General features: G+C 46.3%; 1 protein-coding gene across 2 annotated transcripts in view; it reads right to left on the reverse strand.

Annotated features, from left to right (window-relative positions):
• Positions 1–18,975, reverse strand: part of TAF1D (TATA-box binding protein associated factor, RNA polymerase I subunit D) — a 54,565-nt gene that overhangs the window by 18,098 nt on the left and 17,492 nt on the right. For both annotated transcript variants that reach the window (XM_075336348.1, XM_075336349.1), the window contains exon 4: positions 6,405–6,574. In XM_075336348.1, coding sequence (XP_075192463.1) covers positions 6,405–6,574 — 170 coding nt within the window. The remainder of the gene's footprint in view (positions 1–6,404; positions 6,575–18,975) is intronic.

Below are 18,975 nucleotides of genomic sequence, written 5' to 3' on the forward strand. Positions count from 1 at the left end.
CTCGTAAAAAAAAAGGAGCACTATTTGATGCCTGGAGTACAGATTTCCGTACAATAATTTTCCAACTTCATATGTAGAGCCCCAAAGTGCCAGAAGAGCAGAATCCTGCCCAAGTGACCCAATTTTTGAAATTACACTCCTCCAGGAATTTATCTACAGGCGTAGTAACAATTTTGGCTACGTTGGTGTTTTCCAGGAACTAGCAGCAATGTATGTTGTGGAATGAAAAAAATTGCAAATCTGTTTTTGTAGTACCTGTACATTATAAGGCTATGTGCCCACGGGCGCTCGTACCTGCCGATGTATCCGCAGGTACGAGCGCATGTTTCCCGCAGCTGCCCGCCGGCGTCCGCAGCTATTTTTAGCTGCTAGATTACAGCGGAATAGCTGCGGGAAACATGCGGACATTCATGCGAATTACCTGCAAACGTCCCAGCCTCTATCTCCATAGCGAAGGGCCGGGACATCCGCAGGTAATTCCGCATGAATAATTGACATGCAATTATACCTGCGGATGCGGACATCCGCAGCATGTTCGGCTGCCGCACTTTCCACAGCGGGGACACAGCACTCCCCATGTCCCATAGGATAACATGGGGAGTGACTGTACATGCTAAAACCTGTGGATTTATCTGGAAAATCCAGATAAATCCGCAGGTTTCTCGCGGCAAAATCCGCAGGTACAAGGTCCCGTGGGCACATAGCCTAACCATTCAATCAGTATGCTGAAAATCAGAAGTGACCAAGTCATGCAATTAAGCAAAAAAAAAAAAAAATATATATATATACAGCTAGGTCCAGAAATATTTGGACAGTGACACAATTTTCGCGAGTTGGGCTCTGCATGCCACCACATTGGATTTGAAATGAAACCTCTACAACAGAATTCAAGTGCAGATTGTAACGTTTAATTTGAAGGTTTGAACAAAAATATCTGATAGAAATTGTAGGAATTGTACACATTTCTTTACAAACACTCCACATTTTAGGAGGTCAAAAGTAATTGGACAAATAAACCAAACCCAAACAAAATATTTTTATTTTCAATATTTTGTTGCGAATCCTTTGGAGGCAATCACTGCCTTAAGTCTGGAACCCATGGACATCACCAAACGCTGGGTTTCCTCCTTCTTAATGCTTTGCCAGGCTTTTACAGCCGCAGCCTTCAGGTCTTGCTTGTTTGTGGGTCTTTCCATCTTAAGTCTGGATTTGAGCAAGTGAAATGCATGCTCAATTGGGTTAAGATCTGGTGATTGACTTGGCCATTGCAGAATGTTCCACTTTTTTGCACTCATGAACTCCTGGGTAGCTTTGGCTGTATGCTTGGGTTCATTGTCCATCTGTACTATGAAGCGCCGTCCGATCAACTTTGCGGCATTTGGCTGAATCTGGGCTGAAAGTATATCCCGGTACACTTCAGAATTCATCCGGCTACTCTTGTCTGCTGTTATGTCATCAATAAACACAAGTGACCCAGTGCCATTGAAAGCCATGCATGCCCATGCCATCACGTTGCCTCCACCATGTTTTACAGAGGATGTGGTGTGCCTTGGATCATGTGCCGTTCTCTTTCTTCTCCAAACTTTTTTCTGCCCATCATTCTGGTACAGGTTGATCTTTGTCTCATCTGTCCATAGAATACTTTTCCAGAACTGAGCTGGCTTCATGAGGTGTTTTTCAGCAAATTTAACTCTGGCCTGTCTATTTTTGGAATTGATGAATTGTTTGCATTTTGATGTGAACCCTTTGTATTTACTTTCATGGAGTCTTCTCTTTACTGTTGACTTAGAGACAGATACACCTACTTCACTGAGAGTGTTCTGGACTTCAGTTGATGTTGTGAACGGGTTCTTCTTCACCAAAGAAAGTATGCGGCGATCATCCACCACTGTTGTCATCCGTGGACGCCCAGGCCTTTTTGAGTTCCCAAGCTCACCAGTCAATTCCTTTTTTAATCAGAATGTACCCAACTGTTGATTTTGCTACTCCAAGCATGTCTGCTATCTCTCTGATGGATTTTTTCTTTTTTTTTTCAGCCTCAGGATGTTCTGCTTCACCTCAATTGAGAGTTCCTTAGACCGCATGTTGTCTGGTCACAGCAACAGCTTCCAAATGCAAAACCACACACCTGTAATCAACCCCAGACCTTTTAACTACTTCACTGATTACAGGTTAACGAGGGAGACGCCTTCAGAGTTAATTGCAGCCCTTAGAGTCCCTTGTCCAATTACTTTTGGTCCCTTGAAAAAGAGGAGGCTATGCATTACAGAGCTATGATTCCTAAACCCTTTCTCCGATTTGGATGTGAAAACTCTCATATTGCAGCTGGGAGTGTGCACTTTCAGCCCATATTATATATATAATTGTATTTCAGAACATGTTTTTGTAAACAGCTAAAATAACAAAACTTGTGTCACTGTCCAAATATTTCTGGACCTAACTGTATACACTACTAGACTATCCAAAAACAAATGGAATAAAACAGGAAACAGTGCTTCATGTAGATAAAAATATGAAAATATAGAAATATCAGGGACACTGAGAAACAAAATAACAAAAGCAGGTATGCTGCACACGTGATTGTTCAATACAGCTATAACTGTATACAATATGTTAGGTAGAAGCAACTGTATAAAGGAATACCTGGTATATTCACCACAAATAAGATGCATCACTGGGTCACTAAGGGGTACTTTACACGCTGCGACATCGCTGATATATCGTCGGGGTCACGGCGTTCGTGACGCACATCCGGCGCCGGTAGCGGCATCGCAGTGTATAACACCAATGAGCGACGATCAACGATCGCAAAATCATTCCAAAAACGGTGATCGTTGACACGTCGTTCATTTCCTTAATATCGCTGCTGCCACCGGAACGATGTTGTTCGTCGTTCCTGCGGCACCACACATCGCTATGTGTGACACCGCGGGAGCGACGAACAACTACTTACCTGCGTCCACCGGCAATGCGGAAGGAATGAGGTGGGCGGGATGTTAAGTCCCGCTCATCTCCGCCCCTCTGCTTCTATCGGCCGGCCGCTTAGTGACGCCGCAGTGACGTCGCTATGACACTGAACGCACCTCCCCCTTGAAGGAGGGATTGTTCGGCGGTCACAGCGACATTGTTGACCAGGTATGTGCGTGTGACGCTGCCATAGCGATAATGTTCGCTACGGCAGCGATCACCAAATGTCGCACGAGTGATGGGGGCGGGAGCTATTGCGCTCGACATCGCTAGCAATCACTAGCGATGTCGCAGCGTGTAAAGTACCCCTAAGTAACAAGAGACATACAGAGCAGAAACAATGTTATTGCTACCTATTTAACCTGTTGACCATATTCTAGTGCACAAGGTGGTTTCGTTACATAATAGGATCTAAGAGATGCTCACATTAATTACCTTATAGGAAGTTGATAAAGTGATTGTACTGTGTCCCCTCACCACGACGCGTGTTTCGCTCTAACGTAGTCAGTGTCCGTACATTTTAGTGCCCATACATTCTGCAGAACTCATGCTTACGGAGACATGCACCATGGAAATTGAGTTCTCTCTAAAGAAAGTCTAAACATGTGGTCATAGCACACTGTCTGGCTCAGAAGACGGGGGGGGGGGGGGGGAAAGGTGGGGAGGGCATTTGGCTGTGCAGATTTTGCTGGATTTCTTTTTTTGGGGGGGGATCCATGGCTTTTTCTTTTTTAATAATTTTTGTGCTACCAGTAATGTGAAAACTTCCAGATTTTATTAGGATCACATTTATCCTGCGTACAAAACTGAGCACTTATATCAGGTTTTCCATTTAAATCTCTGAATCTAGCCTCTGTTCTGCCGTGTACTTTTGAAAAGTGCACAAAACTAGTTGACAGCACTTTAATGAACTAAGTGTTCAAAAGATAGACACTGCAGGATCATAGGTGACTCCCTCTGCCTCAGTGAATGTTCTGTTGGAGGTGCTGTCTGAAACACATTTCAGAGATTTACACGTGATCCTCAATGTTAGTGGTCAGCGTAGAGTGCAGGATAAATATGAGCAGAGCCTTACTGCTATATTTAGTAGGTAGAATAAAGAAAATTATAACTTTTTTTGTTTGGCTACTATCGCACACAAAAAGTAAAAAAAAACAAAAAAAAAAACTACAAAAAAAGTTTAAGCATTAGTATTTGAGAGCTGTAATGTTTCTATATTTCTGCAGTCATGTGAGGGCTTGTTTGAGTGATGAGTTAAAGTTTTTATTGGTAACATTTTCATGCAGATTGCTCTTTATTCCGATTTTTGGGAGGCAGAATTAACAAAAAAAACAGCAATTTAGAAATAGCTGTTTTTTTTATCTGCTAAGCATGTGGTAAAAGTGATAAGACCGCTTTATTCTTTTTGTGTCCATATAATTACAGCAATACCACATTTATATTTTTGTTTTGCAGCTTTTACACAAAAATAATTTTATAGAAAAGAAAAAAATTGATTTTGCATCCTTGTATTCTGAGAGCTATAACCTATTTTTCTGACAGTTGTATGGTGGCTTTTTTTTTTTGCAGGACAAGACAATGTTTTTAGCGTCATCATTTTTTTTTTTTAATACGAATTTTGATCACGTTTATTACAACATTTTTCTGTGGTATGATGAAAAAGCTATTTTGTCACATTTATTTTTTACGGTGTTCACTGAAGAAGTTAACAGCGAGTTTTATAGATTGGGTCATTCTGGACGCAGAGCTATCAAATATGTACTATTTTTTGTTTATTTTGTGGGGTTTTTTTTTTCATTTTTCTTGTTCTTTATTTTGTAATTTTATTTAAATATTTTAAAAATTATTATTTTTTTTACTTAGTCCTTCTATGAGACTAACTTATCACTCTGATTACTGGTATCATGCATTACTATTCCTATTCATTGCAATGCATTACACTAACAAAACGTCTATTAGTCCATGCTCCTGGTCATGATTTGACCCCCGGTTGTCATGACTACCATCAGCAGCGCACGATTGTGTTGTAAGGTCAGTGTCACACTTGCGAGTGCCTCGCTTGTATCTTGCGAGTATTGCGGTGCACCACCTGGCACAGACTCGCACCTCCTCATAGGAGTGGGTCAGTTGCATGCATCTCTTTGCAGCTGAGACGCTCATGTGGGGAGTGTGGGAGTCCATGCTGGGTAGTGCACCACGATACCCGCGCAAGATACACTCGAGGCACTCGCAAGTATGACACCGGCCTATGGGTGCTAATCAGATGGGAGAGGAAGCCTCCTCCCTCTTCTAGCCTTTTAAATGCTGCAATTTGTTTTTGATCATGGCATTTAGGGGTTAAACAGCCAGAGCTCGGCTATCACTTACACAGGGTTCCAGGCGGTGATTGTGCGGTCACAGCTTATGTGCCCGTATGATGTAACTTTACGTCATTCAGCGTAAATGTTGTGAAGAGGTTAATGAGGGCAAATTCCTCACTATAACCACAGACTGCACTTAATCGAGAACATTGGATATGTGAATAAGGTCTTGGGCCCTGTGCGCAAACTGCGTATTTACCGTGGATATGCTGCAGAAAATGTGTCTAACATTGCTGCAGTCATTCCCCAGCAAATCCTATGGGTTTTAAAAAATGCTATGCGCCCACTGCGTTTTTTTATACCCACGGATTTTCCACTGAGGAATTAATGAGCATGTCACTTCTTTTCTGCAGGTACCTGCGGTTTTTGTCATAGATAATTGTCAAAATCCACAGGGACCAACCTTCGGAAAATCCGTGGTAAAACCGCATGCGGATTTTGGTGCGGTTTTTTACCGCAAGTGCAAGATTCTTTAAGAGGGTCCGTTTTTTTCTTAAGAAAAAGGCACTTTCTAGTGCGCACATAGCCTTATACTGAAGAGTTTAATTACGCTGTAAAATTCACTGTGAAAAAACTAAAATGGCTACTAAATTATATTTTGGGACCAAAACGAACCAGACATTATGACCCTAAAGCAAAATATTTACACCAAAAAAATGCATAAAAGTTGCAAAATTTTTGCCATGTGCAGTGTGATTTTGCAACCTAACATTTTAAACAATAGTTTTAGGAAGCTCCGTCAAAATGGGCAGAGCCGTGGAGGAGCCAGGACAGGGAGAGGCAACACCCGCATAACAAATTCATACATGGCGTGGCGGCTTTTAACACCACAAATGTTATGCCAAATGGATGCATCAAATTCATTAAGCAACTCTCACCTCTTAATGAGTGGTACATCTTATTCCGCACAAACCCCCACTAAGGCTGACGTGCAAAATGATAGTCTTAATTAACCAGGGCCTATATTTCTAGGTTAATACAGGTAATGAAGCTATAGCTTTCAGATCAAGACTACACTATAGACTGATGTTAGAAAGATCCTCCTTCATAGTGAATTGAAAGCTAAGTGATGCTTACCCTGGCTCAGAAATGGGTGATAAAGACCCATCTTCATCCATGTAGGAGTATTTCCTCAGATGAAAATCATCCAAATCTTCATCAGCGCTCATCTCCTTCAGAGACTTTTTCAAGGTATTTTCATATTTTAAATCTTTTATATGGTTTAGAAATCCGCCCAATACATGTTGCTGCATAAAACAAAAGATTGCATATGTAAGGCTAAGTTCACACATCAGTTTTTTTCCGTCAGCAGAATCCACAACGGATCCGGCAAAATTTGTGGAAAAACGGATGTGCCGGACCGTTTTTTTTTTTCCGGATCAGGCATACCGGATCCGGCAAAAACGGATCATGTGCATCCGTTTTTTCATCCAGCACATCAGTTTGTCCGCTTTTTTGCCGGATCCATTTTTTTATGATTTTTTTTTAACCCTAAACCTATACATGTTTGGTGTCTACAAACTCGCACTGACCTGAGGCATCACACCCACACATCACTTTTACCATTTAGTGAACACAGTGAATAAAATCTCAAAAACAATAGTGCTATCGCACTTTTTTTGCAATTTTTCTGCATTTGGAATTTTTGCCGTTATCCAGTACACTAAATGTTAAAACGTATGGTTTCATTTAAAAGTACAGCTCGTTCCGCAAAAAAAGAGCCCTCACATGACCATATTGACTGAAAAACAAAAAAAAAGTCACGGCTCCCAGAAGAATGGCGAAAAAAAAAAAAAAAGACAGAAAGCGAAAAATCGGCCGGTCGTGAAGGGGTTAAATCCCTCAATCCCCCTTTTATTACATATATAACCCATATGTAAGGTTTAAAAAAACCCTTAAAAAAAAAAAAAAAAAAAAAAATCCCCATTTGTATACATTATGTTTTTTTAAACAAAGACCCCAAAGTACCATAGGTGCTTTCCTTTGATACATAACCCAGTCATGTAAAGTTACCTTAAAATGACACACCAGATACAAAGGTTTTGTATCCATTTCTATTTTGAATCTTTTATTTCCTGCAATGGAGGAGCTACATAGCTTTATATAGCTGTGTTGTGCCAGTTTGAGCATGCTCAGTTTAAAAAAACGGAGCCGTCCATGTAATCCGGTTTTTGCCGCATCCCGCCGGATCCGGCGTCTATAGACAGCCATTATACATTACGCCGCATCCGGCGGGATGCGATTTGCTAATGACACCAAAAAACGTCTAAGTCTGCGTTTTTTCTGGCCGCCGGATCAGACAATTATGCCGGCAAAAAACGGAGAGAACGCACGGCCATGCAGCACAATCGGGCGCTAATGAAAGTCTATGGGGGAAAAAACAGATGCGGCGACAGCCATCTCCGCATCTGGTTTCTCAGAAAAGCGTCGGATTGTGCCGCACAGCAAAAACCTGATGTGTGTACATGCCCTAAAACATCCAGGTTTTGCCCGAGCGCATTTGCCAAGCCATCAGTGCCATACACAGATTGTTTTTATCAGATTTACAGCAGTGCATGGTCAGTGTCAATTTTTATCATAAAAGAACGAAAATGGAGGAATGTAGCATCTTCCAGCAAATAGTCAGTGAATAATAGACAGCACTAGGATGTGAGCAGGCTGCCAACTTTGTGCTGTGACCTGATTGAGTTTAAAAGGGGTTGGCGACTACTAGGACAACCCATTCTAATTCCTTGTTTCCCATTCCTTGCCCTGGTAATAGACAGGGTGGAGGAGTGGGTCTCCTTTCTAATAACTGCAGCTTTAACCCAATCCCACCTCTACCCTCCCTTGTCCTGCCTTCTTTTGAAGTGCACTCTGTCTGCATCTATTCTCCCTCCAAACTCCAAGTGGCCAATCATATACAGACCCCCGGGCCCTACCACTGCCTTCATCGACAAGTTCTCTGCCTGGCTTCTACATTTCCTCTCTGTTGACATTCTCTCTACCATCATGGGCGATTTCAACATCCCCACTGACACCTGCCAGTCAGCAGCCTCCAAACTCCGGTCCCTCGCTTTGTCTATCTTAGTGGTCCACCTCTACCACCCATAAAGATGGACACACTAGACCTTATCTTCACCCCTCTCTGCTCTCTAACCTCACAACCTCCCCTCTCCCCTTATCTAAACCACCATCTACTGACCTTTTCAGACCTGTCCTTCTCACCTGCCCCCCTGTCCAGCACCTAGCACACCCCCGCAGAAACCTTGCACACATTAACATACACACCCTTTCTGACTCTACCCTACCACTGTCCTCCATATCTTCACTCCACGACAGACAGTGCCACCATTTTCTACGTCACCACTCTCACATCAGCTATGGATTCCTTCACCCCTCTCATGCATGGCAAAGTGAGACGAATCATATTGCAACCATGGCACAACAGCCTCACTAAAAACCTTCGGCAAGTGTCTAGAGCTGCTTAGCGGCGGCGGAAGAAAATGCACTCCCAGGAAGATTTCACCACATTCAAAAATGCAATTCACACATTTCATTTGGCCCTCACCTCTGCTAAACCGGATTACTTCAGAACCCCCATATTCTCTTTAACACACAACCCCAAACAGTTATTCAATACTTTTACCTCCCTCCTTCACCCACCACTGCCCCCTCCAACCTCCCTCATCTCCACAGAAGCCTTTGCCACATATTTCAAAGAAAAGATCGACCAAACAAGGCAAGTCTTCTCTGCTCAATCACCAAAACCCCTTCATGTAATAGACTACTGCCACTCCCCCATAAACTTGCACCCCACCATCACCGCTTTAGAACTTGCACATCTTCTCTCGAAAGCGCAACTCACCACCTGCGCACTTGACCCCATCCCATCTCCTCCCCAACCTCACCACTATGCTTATTACAGCCTTAACCCATCTTTTAAACCTATCTTTAACCTCTGGTACCTTCCCTTCTGCTTTTAAACACGCAATAGTCACACCTATCCTAAAGAAACCTTCCCTCAATCCAACCTCTACTACCAGCTATCACTCCAATATCACTACTCCTTTTCGCTTCAAAACTCCTCGAACAGCACGTCCATGCTGAACTTTCCTCCCACCTCTCATCTAACTCTCTTTCACAACCTACAGTCCAGCTTCCGCCCACATCATTCTACTGAAACTGCCCTGACTAAAATCACAAATTACTTACTTACTGCCAAAGCTAACAATCACTTCTCTATACTCCTACTTCTAGACCTGTCCTCAGCCTAGCCTTTGACACTGTCGACCACTCCCTCCTATTATAGGTCCTCTCTTCCCTTGGTGTCAGAGACCTTGCCCTGTCTTGGATCTCTTCATAACTTTCCAACCGCACTTTTAGTGTCTCCCACTCCCACACAACCTCTTTATCCCGCAGTCTCTCTGTTGGCGTTCCTCAAGGCTGTGTCCTGGGACTTTTACTTTTTTCCATCTATACATTTGGCCTGGGACAACTCAAAGTCCCATGGGTTTCAGTACCACCTATATGCTGATGACACTCATATCTACCTCTGGCCCAGATGTCACATCTCTGCTGTCCAGAATCACAGAGTGTATCGGCCATATCCTCCTTTTCCTCACTTCCTAAATCTCAATGTGGCCAAAACTGAATCAATCATTTCCTCCATCTCACCTACACTCCCTACCTGATCTGTTACAATAAATAACATGCTCTCCCCAGTACCCAACATTCAGTGCCTCGGAGAGACCTTTGACTCTGCTTTATCCTTCATACCACACATCCAATCCCTCACCACCTCCTGCCATCTTCAACTTAAAAATATTTCGAAAAGCCATCCTTTCCTCAATTCTTAATCTACAAAAATGCAAGTGCATGCCCTCAATCTCCCGCCTCCATTACTGCAACATCCTCACCTGTGGCCTTCCTGTTAACACTCTCACACCTCTCCAGTCCATCCTTAGTTCTGCTGCCCGACTGATCCACCTCTCTCAATACCACCCCACTTCTCCCCTCTGCAAATCTCTCCATTGGCTCTCAATTCTCCACTGTATCAAATTCAAACTACTAATACTGACCTATAAAGCCGTCCATAATCTGTCTTCTCCGTATATCTGCTAAATAATCTCCCAAATGTAATCTCTGGCCCTCCCAAGATCTCCTTCTCCCCTCCTCTCTCATTTGCTCCTCATGCAACTGCCTCCAAGACTTCTCCCGGACATCCAGTCTGTTGGAATTTGAAGTTTCAACACATCAGATTATCTGCTACACTTGCAAGCATCAAACAGAACTTGAAAAGAAGTCATCTGTTCAGAAATGGCTATAAATCTCCAAAGACACCACGGCTTCACCAACACCATAGCTACTGCCTCACCACTGTGCCGGAACTGCCACCCGACTAAAACCCCACCTACTGTCTACTCCCTAAAATCCCATAGATTGTAAGCCTGCAAGGGCAGAGCCTCCTTCTCTCTGTACCAGTCTGTCTATTGTAACTTGTGTATGTATTCTGTATGTAACCCCTTCTCATGTACAGCACCATGGAATCAATAGTGCTCTATAAATATTTGAATAACTATAATTATAATAGTTTCTCCCCAGGTATAATAAATCCTATACTCGCCTCCCGTACCAGTGCTCTTCCAGGGATGTCCAGGCACGCGTGGGGTTACGACGTCATGTGATCCCCGTGTCCAATTAGCACTGGTCTCCTCCTCCCTGCCTTCGGACCTTCGAAGTTAACAGGAAGTGAGCGGCAGTGGCTGTGCTCACTTCCTGTTTTCTCGTTTGGTCCGCAGGCAGGGAGAAGGAAGCCGGTGCTAATTGATTAGACGCATGTCATTCACAACCCCACACAAGCCCGAATACTGCTGGAAGAGTGCCGGTACGGGAGTTGAGTATAGGCTTTATTATACCTGGAGGAAACGTGGAATTAGAAGGGGTTGTCAGAGTAGTGGACAACTCCTTCAATCTATGACTTTTTGTTTTTTTTTTCTTTTTTGTACACACCTATTAAACAAAACAAACAAACCACACAAAGATATGGGAACAGCACCATAGACAAAGGCTTCATGCTTTATCTGTGAAAAACACTGATCGTACGCATGAGAGAATCAAAAGGTAGGAAAAAGACCATAGCTGTACCCAAATACAATTTTTCGACTTTCAGGTTTTTGCCTAGTGCAAATACTGATGAATACTTAAAGAATTTGCAGCAGAAATCCAAAGTGTACACTCTGATTTCTGATGTAGATGTGCTGGTGGATCTGCAGTAGGATTAGTCACATCATTCAATGCAGCTAAATAGTGGATTTTTTATGTGGTATACATAGCATGCTGATTATTTTGCATGTTGTCCTAGCTCATGTGATTGGGGTATGAAATTTCATTTACTCACATTGGAGACAGGACTTAAAGGGAATCTGTCAACAGCTTTTTGCTACCTTATCGGAGAGCAGCATAATGTAGAGACGGAGACCCTGATTCCAGCGATGTATCACTTACTGGGCTGCTTGCTGTCATTTTGATAAAATCCCTGGTTGCTGAAGATCTACCATCTATTTGAATGTGGAGATTCATACTCAGCTTTTTAAGTATATGAGAAGGCTGCCAATCTGTGGTGTGGGCAGGGCTTTACAGAACTCATGAATATGTTGGACTACCTGGCAGCGTGGCAAGTAGTCCTGTAATAATAAAATCATTACATCATCACTAGAAGTCCCAGGAATTTCGAACTCCATAGGGTTCCAATCGTAGAAATGTTAAATGACCCCTCTCTGGGACTTCTAGTGTTAATTAGCAGGAGATTATCAAAACTACACTAAGCAGCTCAGTGAGTGATATATTGCTGGATTCCGTATCTCTGCCCCTACATTATGCTGCTGTCCGATTAGGTGGCAAAAACCTGGTGACAAAGTTCCTTTAAGTGAACATAATTTAGATTCCAGCACAAAATCTGCACCACTGAATGTATTCTGCAGGATGATATACCAGTCAAATATGGAAACAGGGGTCAACTTCACTCATAAAAAGAAAAGTACTTGAGCAGAATTACTAATATATGCATATTAGAAAACTGAATGATTTGATTTAATAAAAGATGTAAAAAAATTGCATTTGAAAACTAACATCGAAGGGCAAAGCTAAGAAAGACGTATTTGATCAAAACTGTGGATTTTAATTCCACCATGATGTAATAAAATCAAATGAAAACTATTTATATGGTAAATAGAGATTGACCAAGCTACAGAAGAAACTGTCCATGTGCCCTATAGCTACAATTTGTAAAATTAAGGGTAGGTACACAGCAAAATGTGTTGCATAACACTGAAGTCGTATGATGACATTGCAATATTTGATACCATAATTTCCTATGGTGGCACTTCGATTTCCAAATGTATTGGATTTTTTGTCACTGGCCACAAACGACTCACTTGCTGTAGACAAATGCAAATCGCATGCAAACTGTCTGCAACTTGGCTGGTTTATTTACAGAAATAATCTGGAATGTGAAAACCCAACCCAATATTTGAAAAAGTGCTGTTCCATTTGAAGAACCTATTTGGTGCCCCATTCTAGAAGCCAGAGTTAAGAGTTGGTAGAAAAAAAAAACAACTCCTGGGGGGCGTGGCTGGCTATGGAGGTGTAGGGACGCACTTTCTGGAGCTCCTGCAGCACATATCCGAATCCATCGGCATCCACTGAAAATATGGGCAAAACCACCAGAAAAGCAAAAGGCTGAGCGTCCTCACAACCCCCAGCTACAAAAGGGGATATCGCCCAGCTCCTAACCCGCCAGATTCCTCCCCGACGGGAGTCTCGAGATTTCCCACCGGCAGCATCAGGAGATCAGCCGCGAGGCGTCCGCACAGAGGAGCCCGCATCCCCTGGGACCGATCACCGAGCCCCCAGGCAGCACCCAGCATCCCAGACATCACTGACCTCTACTGCTGCAGAATACCCCAGGCGTCCGGCCATGCGACAGGAGGGGAAGGAGGATCCAGCGGAGCAGGATGGTGGCCCCCCTCATGGAGGCACAGCTGGAAGCGTGCCCGCGCTCCTTCGGAGTGAGGCAGCCGGCGGTGAGAGAGAGGAAACCTGCCGGCCGGATCGCATGCATGATCAGGAGGCTGAGGAGGGCAGACGGGATGCGACGGCTCAGGAGGAGGTGAGGTGCGGGGGAGGAATGGCGGCACTTCCCCCATCCACGCTGAGGGAGACAGCAACGTTGCATGTTGCTCCCCAGCGTGCTCGCCGGGGGAGTCACAGACACCAACGATGTCGCGGGGGCGTGAAGGCGCCACGTGGGTGAAGGAGCCCCCAACTTCACCCTGCTTCCACGAGAGGGAGCTGCAGAGGGGAGGGGGAGCAGGAGAGGGATCGCAGTCCCCCTGTGCCCTGCGCCCATCTGCAGGGGCGTCCACCTTTAACCCACAACTGACCAACACAGCAGCCGGGGCCCCTCTGAGGCCCACACTAGAGCCCATCATACAGGGGCTATGGAACGACCCCCCCACCCCGCACTCCACTGAATCCTCTGCTGGATGGTCAACGGGATCTTCCTGGCTCTCAGCCTCCCCAAAAGTGGAGATGTGATAGAGGCCGAGTCGAACGTTCCACCTCCCCGAAAAGGAACACAAAGAGATAGCAAGGCCCCAGACCGCAGGGGCGCCCCTGCTGAACTGACAGGCGAACCCACCCCTCCCACCAGATGTGATCAACAATCCTCTGAGAAGAAGCAGCTGTATAATCATACACCTCCAGAGGCTGACATGCCGATTACCCTTGCAGATATACGCACACTACTTGAATCAATTCCCACCAAACAGGACATAACTAACCTAACATCACAGATTGTCTCCAAATGCAAACAAGAATTTGCCCGGTTTCGCTCAGAGTTAACGGATCTCTCATCAAAGGTGGACTCTATATCTCAGTCCCGTGACTCCACGACAAAAATTATACAAACACTGACAGACACCGTCAAACGCCACTCCTCCCAATTACAAAGCCTTCAAGCCTCATTAGATGATCTTGAAAATAAAAATCGGAGGAACAACTTACGGATTAGAGGCCTTCCAGAATCCATCACCGCTGCAGATATCCCATCTACACTGACTTCCATCTTTAATGGCCTGCTTCGGCGCCCGCCTGGCACTTTTATAGAAATTGACAGGGCCCATAGAGCCCTACGGCCCCCTGACCCGAACAACCCCCAACCAAGGGACGTAATTTGCCGGATTCACTTTTTCCAACTTAAAGAATTGATTCTACAGGCAGCGCGTCAGAAGCGAACAATCTCCCACCTAGGCCAAACTATCCGAATCATGCCAGATCTATCATGATTCACACTGGCCCAAAGAGCGGCCCTCAAACCACTACTTAATCTCCTACAAGAGAAGGAAATCCCTTTTAGATGGGGTTCCCCTTCTCTTTATCGGTGCGGAAAGCGCACCAGACCTTCACAATCAGAGCCCCGGGAGACCTACGAGGTTTCCTGACCGGCCTGGACTTACCAAACATCACTTTGCCTGATTGGGAGGCACTTAATGAGCATGGTCTGGCCTTAACGGGGAGACCCACAAGACCCCAAGAACGTCCCCCTGCTGGACTCACCCCCAGAGAAAAACCGAATGGGGGAGATAAAAGAGGACCGACCACGGGACGCCGCATTACAGCCTAAGGACTAAGTCTACCGACGGGACATCAGCATTAAATCGGAATTGCACGTGATCCGAGTCCACCCATTTGCTCCCAAAAAAAAAAAAAAGAGAGGAGGTGCGAGTGGGAGGAGACACTGGGATGGATGGCAGGAACTTGTGCATACAACAGTAATTGTGTGGGGGGGGGGGGGCTGTTTCTCCTCTGGGGACCCCTGCACCCTAACAAGACACCAGTAACAACGAGAGTGTGACTTTCTGCAGAGGTTTTTTAGAACGCAATAGTTGTGAGTTATAGAACTATAGTCAGATTTTTCTGCATGCCCAGAGACCATATTCTTTATGCAATAGCCGATGGATAATCAGTTAGACCACGTTATAATGTTAAACCAAATAGAGTGTTTCGCAGGCTCCTGTGCTACCTTGCCACTTACTGGACCAGACTTCGCCCCACATAGGGTGTGAGCCTCTGTACCACCGGACAAGGTTGCACAAGCTCCTGTTATACGTTAGTACCTTTTTAGGTTGTTTAATGCACAGAGGCTATACCTCTGAGCCTTTACGTTTCTTTTTTCTTGCAGCTCTGTTCTTTGTCTCTCTTCTACTCTCTAATCCCTTTTTCTCTAGTCCCTTCCACGACAGCATAGGAGGTTGTCTCTCCACGCCCTAATTGGGACAGGAAGTTCAAGAGGTTTAAAAGGACCCTCCCACCTCCCACAGCCAGTGTCTTTCCTGTCCCCATGGGGCATGGAGAGGTTTTGTTTTTCTCCTATGCTGTGGTGGCCGGCGACCTGCAGTGTATATTTTTTTTTTTTTTTTTTCCCCCTATTACCTTCAGCCGGACAGCATCGGTCGGGCCTTCGCCGCTCCTCCCTTGCTGTTCCCTCACGCTGTGGGGGACCGCTGCTCCAGCCTTCCGGATCCTCCTGAGGGGTGATGCAGGCTGTTGAGCTCCCCGGCCGGCGTCCTCCGAGCCGCCGGCCGCTTCCCGCATGCACGCTGCCGGAGCGATCCGGAAGTGCTCCCGGGGGCGGGACTTCCGGTCTTGCGGATTTCCGGTCGAGCGCTTCCGGTTTGCGGAGGCAGCGTGGTGGCACGCCGACAGTGACTCGGCCTGCCCAGGACCGGATGCGGGAGGCGGGGAAAACGTGCACCGTCACTGGGGTGGCAGGCCCTTTTCCATAAGGGCTGCCATGAAGACATCAGATCATGGTAAGACCGTGCTCCCTGTCATGTCTTCCGCTGCAGCTGCCTCTGCAGAACCCAGTGTGCCCCCTGCTACTGTGAGTATGGAGGGGAATGGTCCCTCGGACATAGGTCTCATCAGTTGATTTATGGCTCTCTGCTCTGTGTTTTCTAGGAGGACAAGGCCACCAAGAAAACTGACAGAAATGAGAAATCAGAGAAGCCTGAGAAGTCAGAAAAAACTGACAAGTCCGATAAGCCTGATAGACCTGACAGAGTGGACAAAATTAAAAAATGTCCCATCTGTATAAAGAAGCTCCCTGCAGTATGGGATAAAAAGCTTTGCCAGCAATGTACGGACCAGATTATTAGGGCCGAACAACCATCTCTGATAGATGAGTTGCGGTCCATGATGAAACAGGAGATTAGGGCCTCACTGGCTTCTCTCCCTGTTCCTGGCCCTGTTCCTGGCCCTGTTCCTGGCCCTGTTCCTGGCCCTGTTCCTGGCCCTGTTCCTGGCCCTGCTCCTGGCCCTGCTACTGGACCCTCTCCTCCAAAAAAAGAGGAGACTCCAGTCGACCCCTTCTGATCAGGAGGACGCTGATTCCACCTCTGAGGGTCCTGATGACGGGATTCCATCTGGGGGGTCTGACCAGTCCTTTCTCTTTCACTCAGAAGAGTTGGGGGATCTTATTGAGGCAGTTCGGAGCACGATGGGTTTAGAGGAAGTGCAGTCTCTTCCTTCAATCCAGGACGAAATGTTTGCTGGCCTGAAGTCAGTCAAACGATTGGGATTCCCAGTTCATGCCAATATATTGGATATTATCTCTCAGGAATGGGAATGTCCTGAGAGGCGGGTACGGAGTGACCTTAGACGCCGGTTTCCTCTGGAACCTTCGGGACTACATTGGGAGATCCCAAGGGTGGACGTTCAGGTGGCTAGGGTAGCTAAGCAAACGGCTCTTCCTTTTGAGGATACTTCCCAACTGAAGGATCAAATGGATAGGAAGGTAGAGGGCTTGATGAAGCGGTCCTGGGAGGCATCGTCTTCCTCTATTCAAGCCAACATTGCCTCCACCTGTGTATCCAGGTCCCTAATTAGGTGGTTAGACCAGTTGGAGGCTCATATTTCACAAGGGACCCCTAGGGAGGAATTACTAGAATCCCTTCCCTTGCTTAGGAAGGCTACCTGTTTTCTGGCAGATACCTCGGTGGAATCTGTCCGCCTGGCAGCCAGGACCTCGGTGCTTTCTAACTCTGCCCGACGTGCCCTCTGGCTTAAGGCCTGGAGTGGAGACTCCACCTCTAAAATGAGGCTTTGTTCCCTTCCGTTTACAGGGGATTTAGTGTTTGGGCCTGCCCTGGATGATATCCTGGACAAGGCGACTGATCGTAAGGCCTTGCCCGATCCTAGACCTAGCAGGAAGCGGTCCTTTCGTCCCTCGATGCCTCAGGCCTCCCAGCCCAGAGGGAAAGGGAAGGCAGGCAGGTGGAGCTATCCCAAAGGTAGAGGGAGAAACATCCTCATCCCTCCACATCAGCAACGTCCTCAGCAGGACAAACAGTGACTCGGCCCGGGTGGGGGGAAGACTCTCAGCGTTTCTTACCCAGTGGCAGTCCATAACCTCTTGCCAATGGGTTCTGAAGATCATCTCGGACGGTCTTCTCATAGAATTCCTTTCCCCCCCTCTTCCGGGTCTCCGAGTCACTGCGCTGGCGTCACCGGGTTCACAGACTCTGTTGTACACAAAGATTATAGAGCTAGTACACTCGGGGGTCGTTTCCCCAGTCCCGCGTCAGGAAGAAGGGGTAGGACACTACTCCCGTCTCTTCCTGGTCAAGAAGCCATCCGGCGACGTCCGTATAATTATCAATTTAAAAAGTCTAAACCGTCAGGTCAGGTACCGGCGGTTCAAGATGGAGTCAGTGAAATCAGCTATTCCCCTGATAGGTCTACACCATCAGATGGCCTCTATCGATCTGAAAGATGCCTACTTCCATGTACCCGTCCATCCGGGACACAGACAATACCTCAGGTTTGCGGTACTTCACGGGGAGGAAGTACTTCATTTCCAATTCAATGTACTTCCCTTCGGGATCTCCTCAGCTCCAAGAATCTTTTCCAAGATCATGGCAGAGGTGGTCGCCTTCATAAGATTGCAGGGTATCTGTCTAGTTCCGTATCTGGACGACTTTCTTCTCATGGCTCCGTCTGCTCCAACCCTCCGGAACCATGTGGAGAGGTCTTTGGGAATCCTTCGGTCTCTGGGATGGATTCCCAATCTCAAAAAATCACAGTTAACCCCCTCCTCCACTCGGCAGTTTCTCGGAGTGCTGCTGGACTCCGACAGACAGGCATCCTTTCTCCCAGAGGGCCACAGGTTAGCTCTGTTATCCAAAATATCAAAACTCCGCAGGCAGGCTCGCCCGACGCTTCGAGCGGCTATGTCGGCCCTGGGTTCCATGACATCCTGCATTCCCTCGGTCAGGTGGGCTCAGGCCCATTCTCGGTGTCTCCAGGATCATATCCTGACACATTGGGACAGACTCCCGTCATCCCTAAACAGAAGGTTTCGCCTCTCGGGGTCCGTCTCCTCTTCCCTTCTCTGGTGGCTGAGTCCCGCCAACCTGCAGGTGGGGGTTGCTTGGACTCAGAGTCCCCTGGTTACACTGACCACAGATGCCAGCCTACGAGGGTGGGGGGCAATGGTGGCAAATTCCCCATTTCAAGGGGTCTGGAGTCCCTACGTCAGTTCCCAATCCTCCAACTACCGGGAGCTCAGGGCAGTCAGGGAAGCCCTCCTTGCGGCTCAGGACCTCGT

This window comes from Anomaloglossus baeobatrachus, chromosome 2 (genome assembly GCF_048569485.1).
Source record: "Anomaloglossus baeobatrachus isolate aAnoBae1 chromosome 2, aAnoBae1.hap1, whole genome shotgun sequence".
NCBI classification, from domain to species: Eukaryota; Metazoa; Chordata; class Amphibia; order Anura; family Aromobatidae; genus Anomaloglossus; species Anomaloglossus baeobatrachus.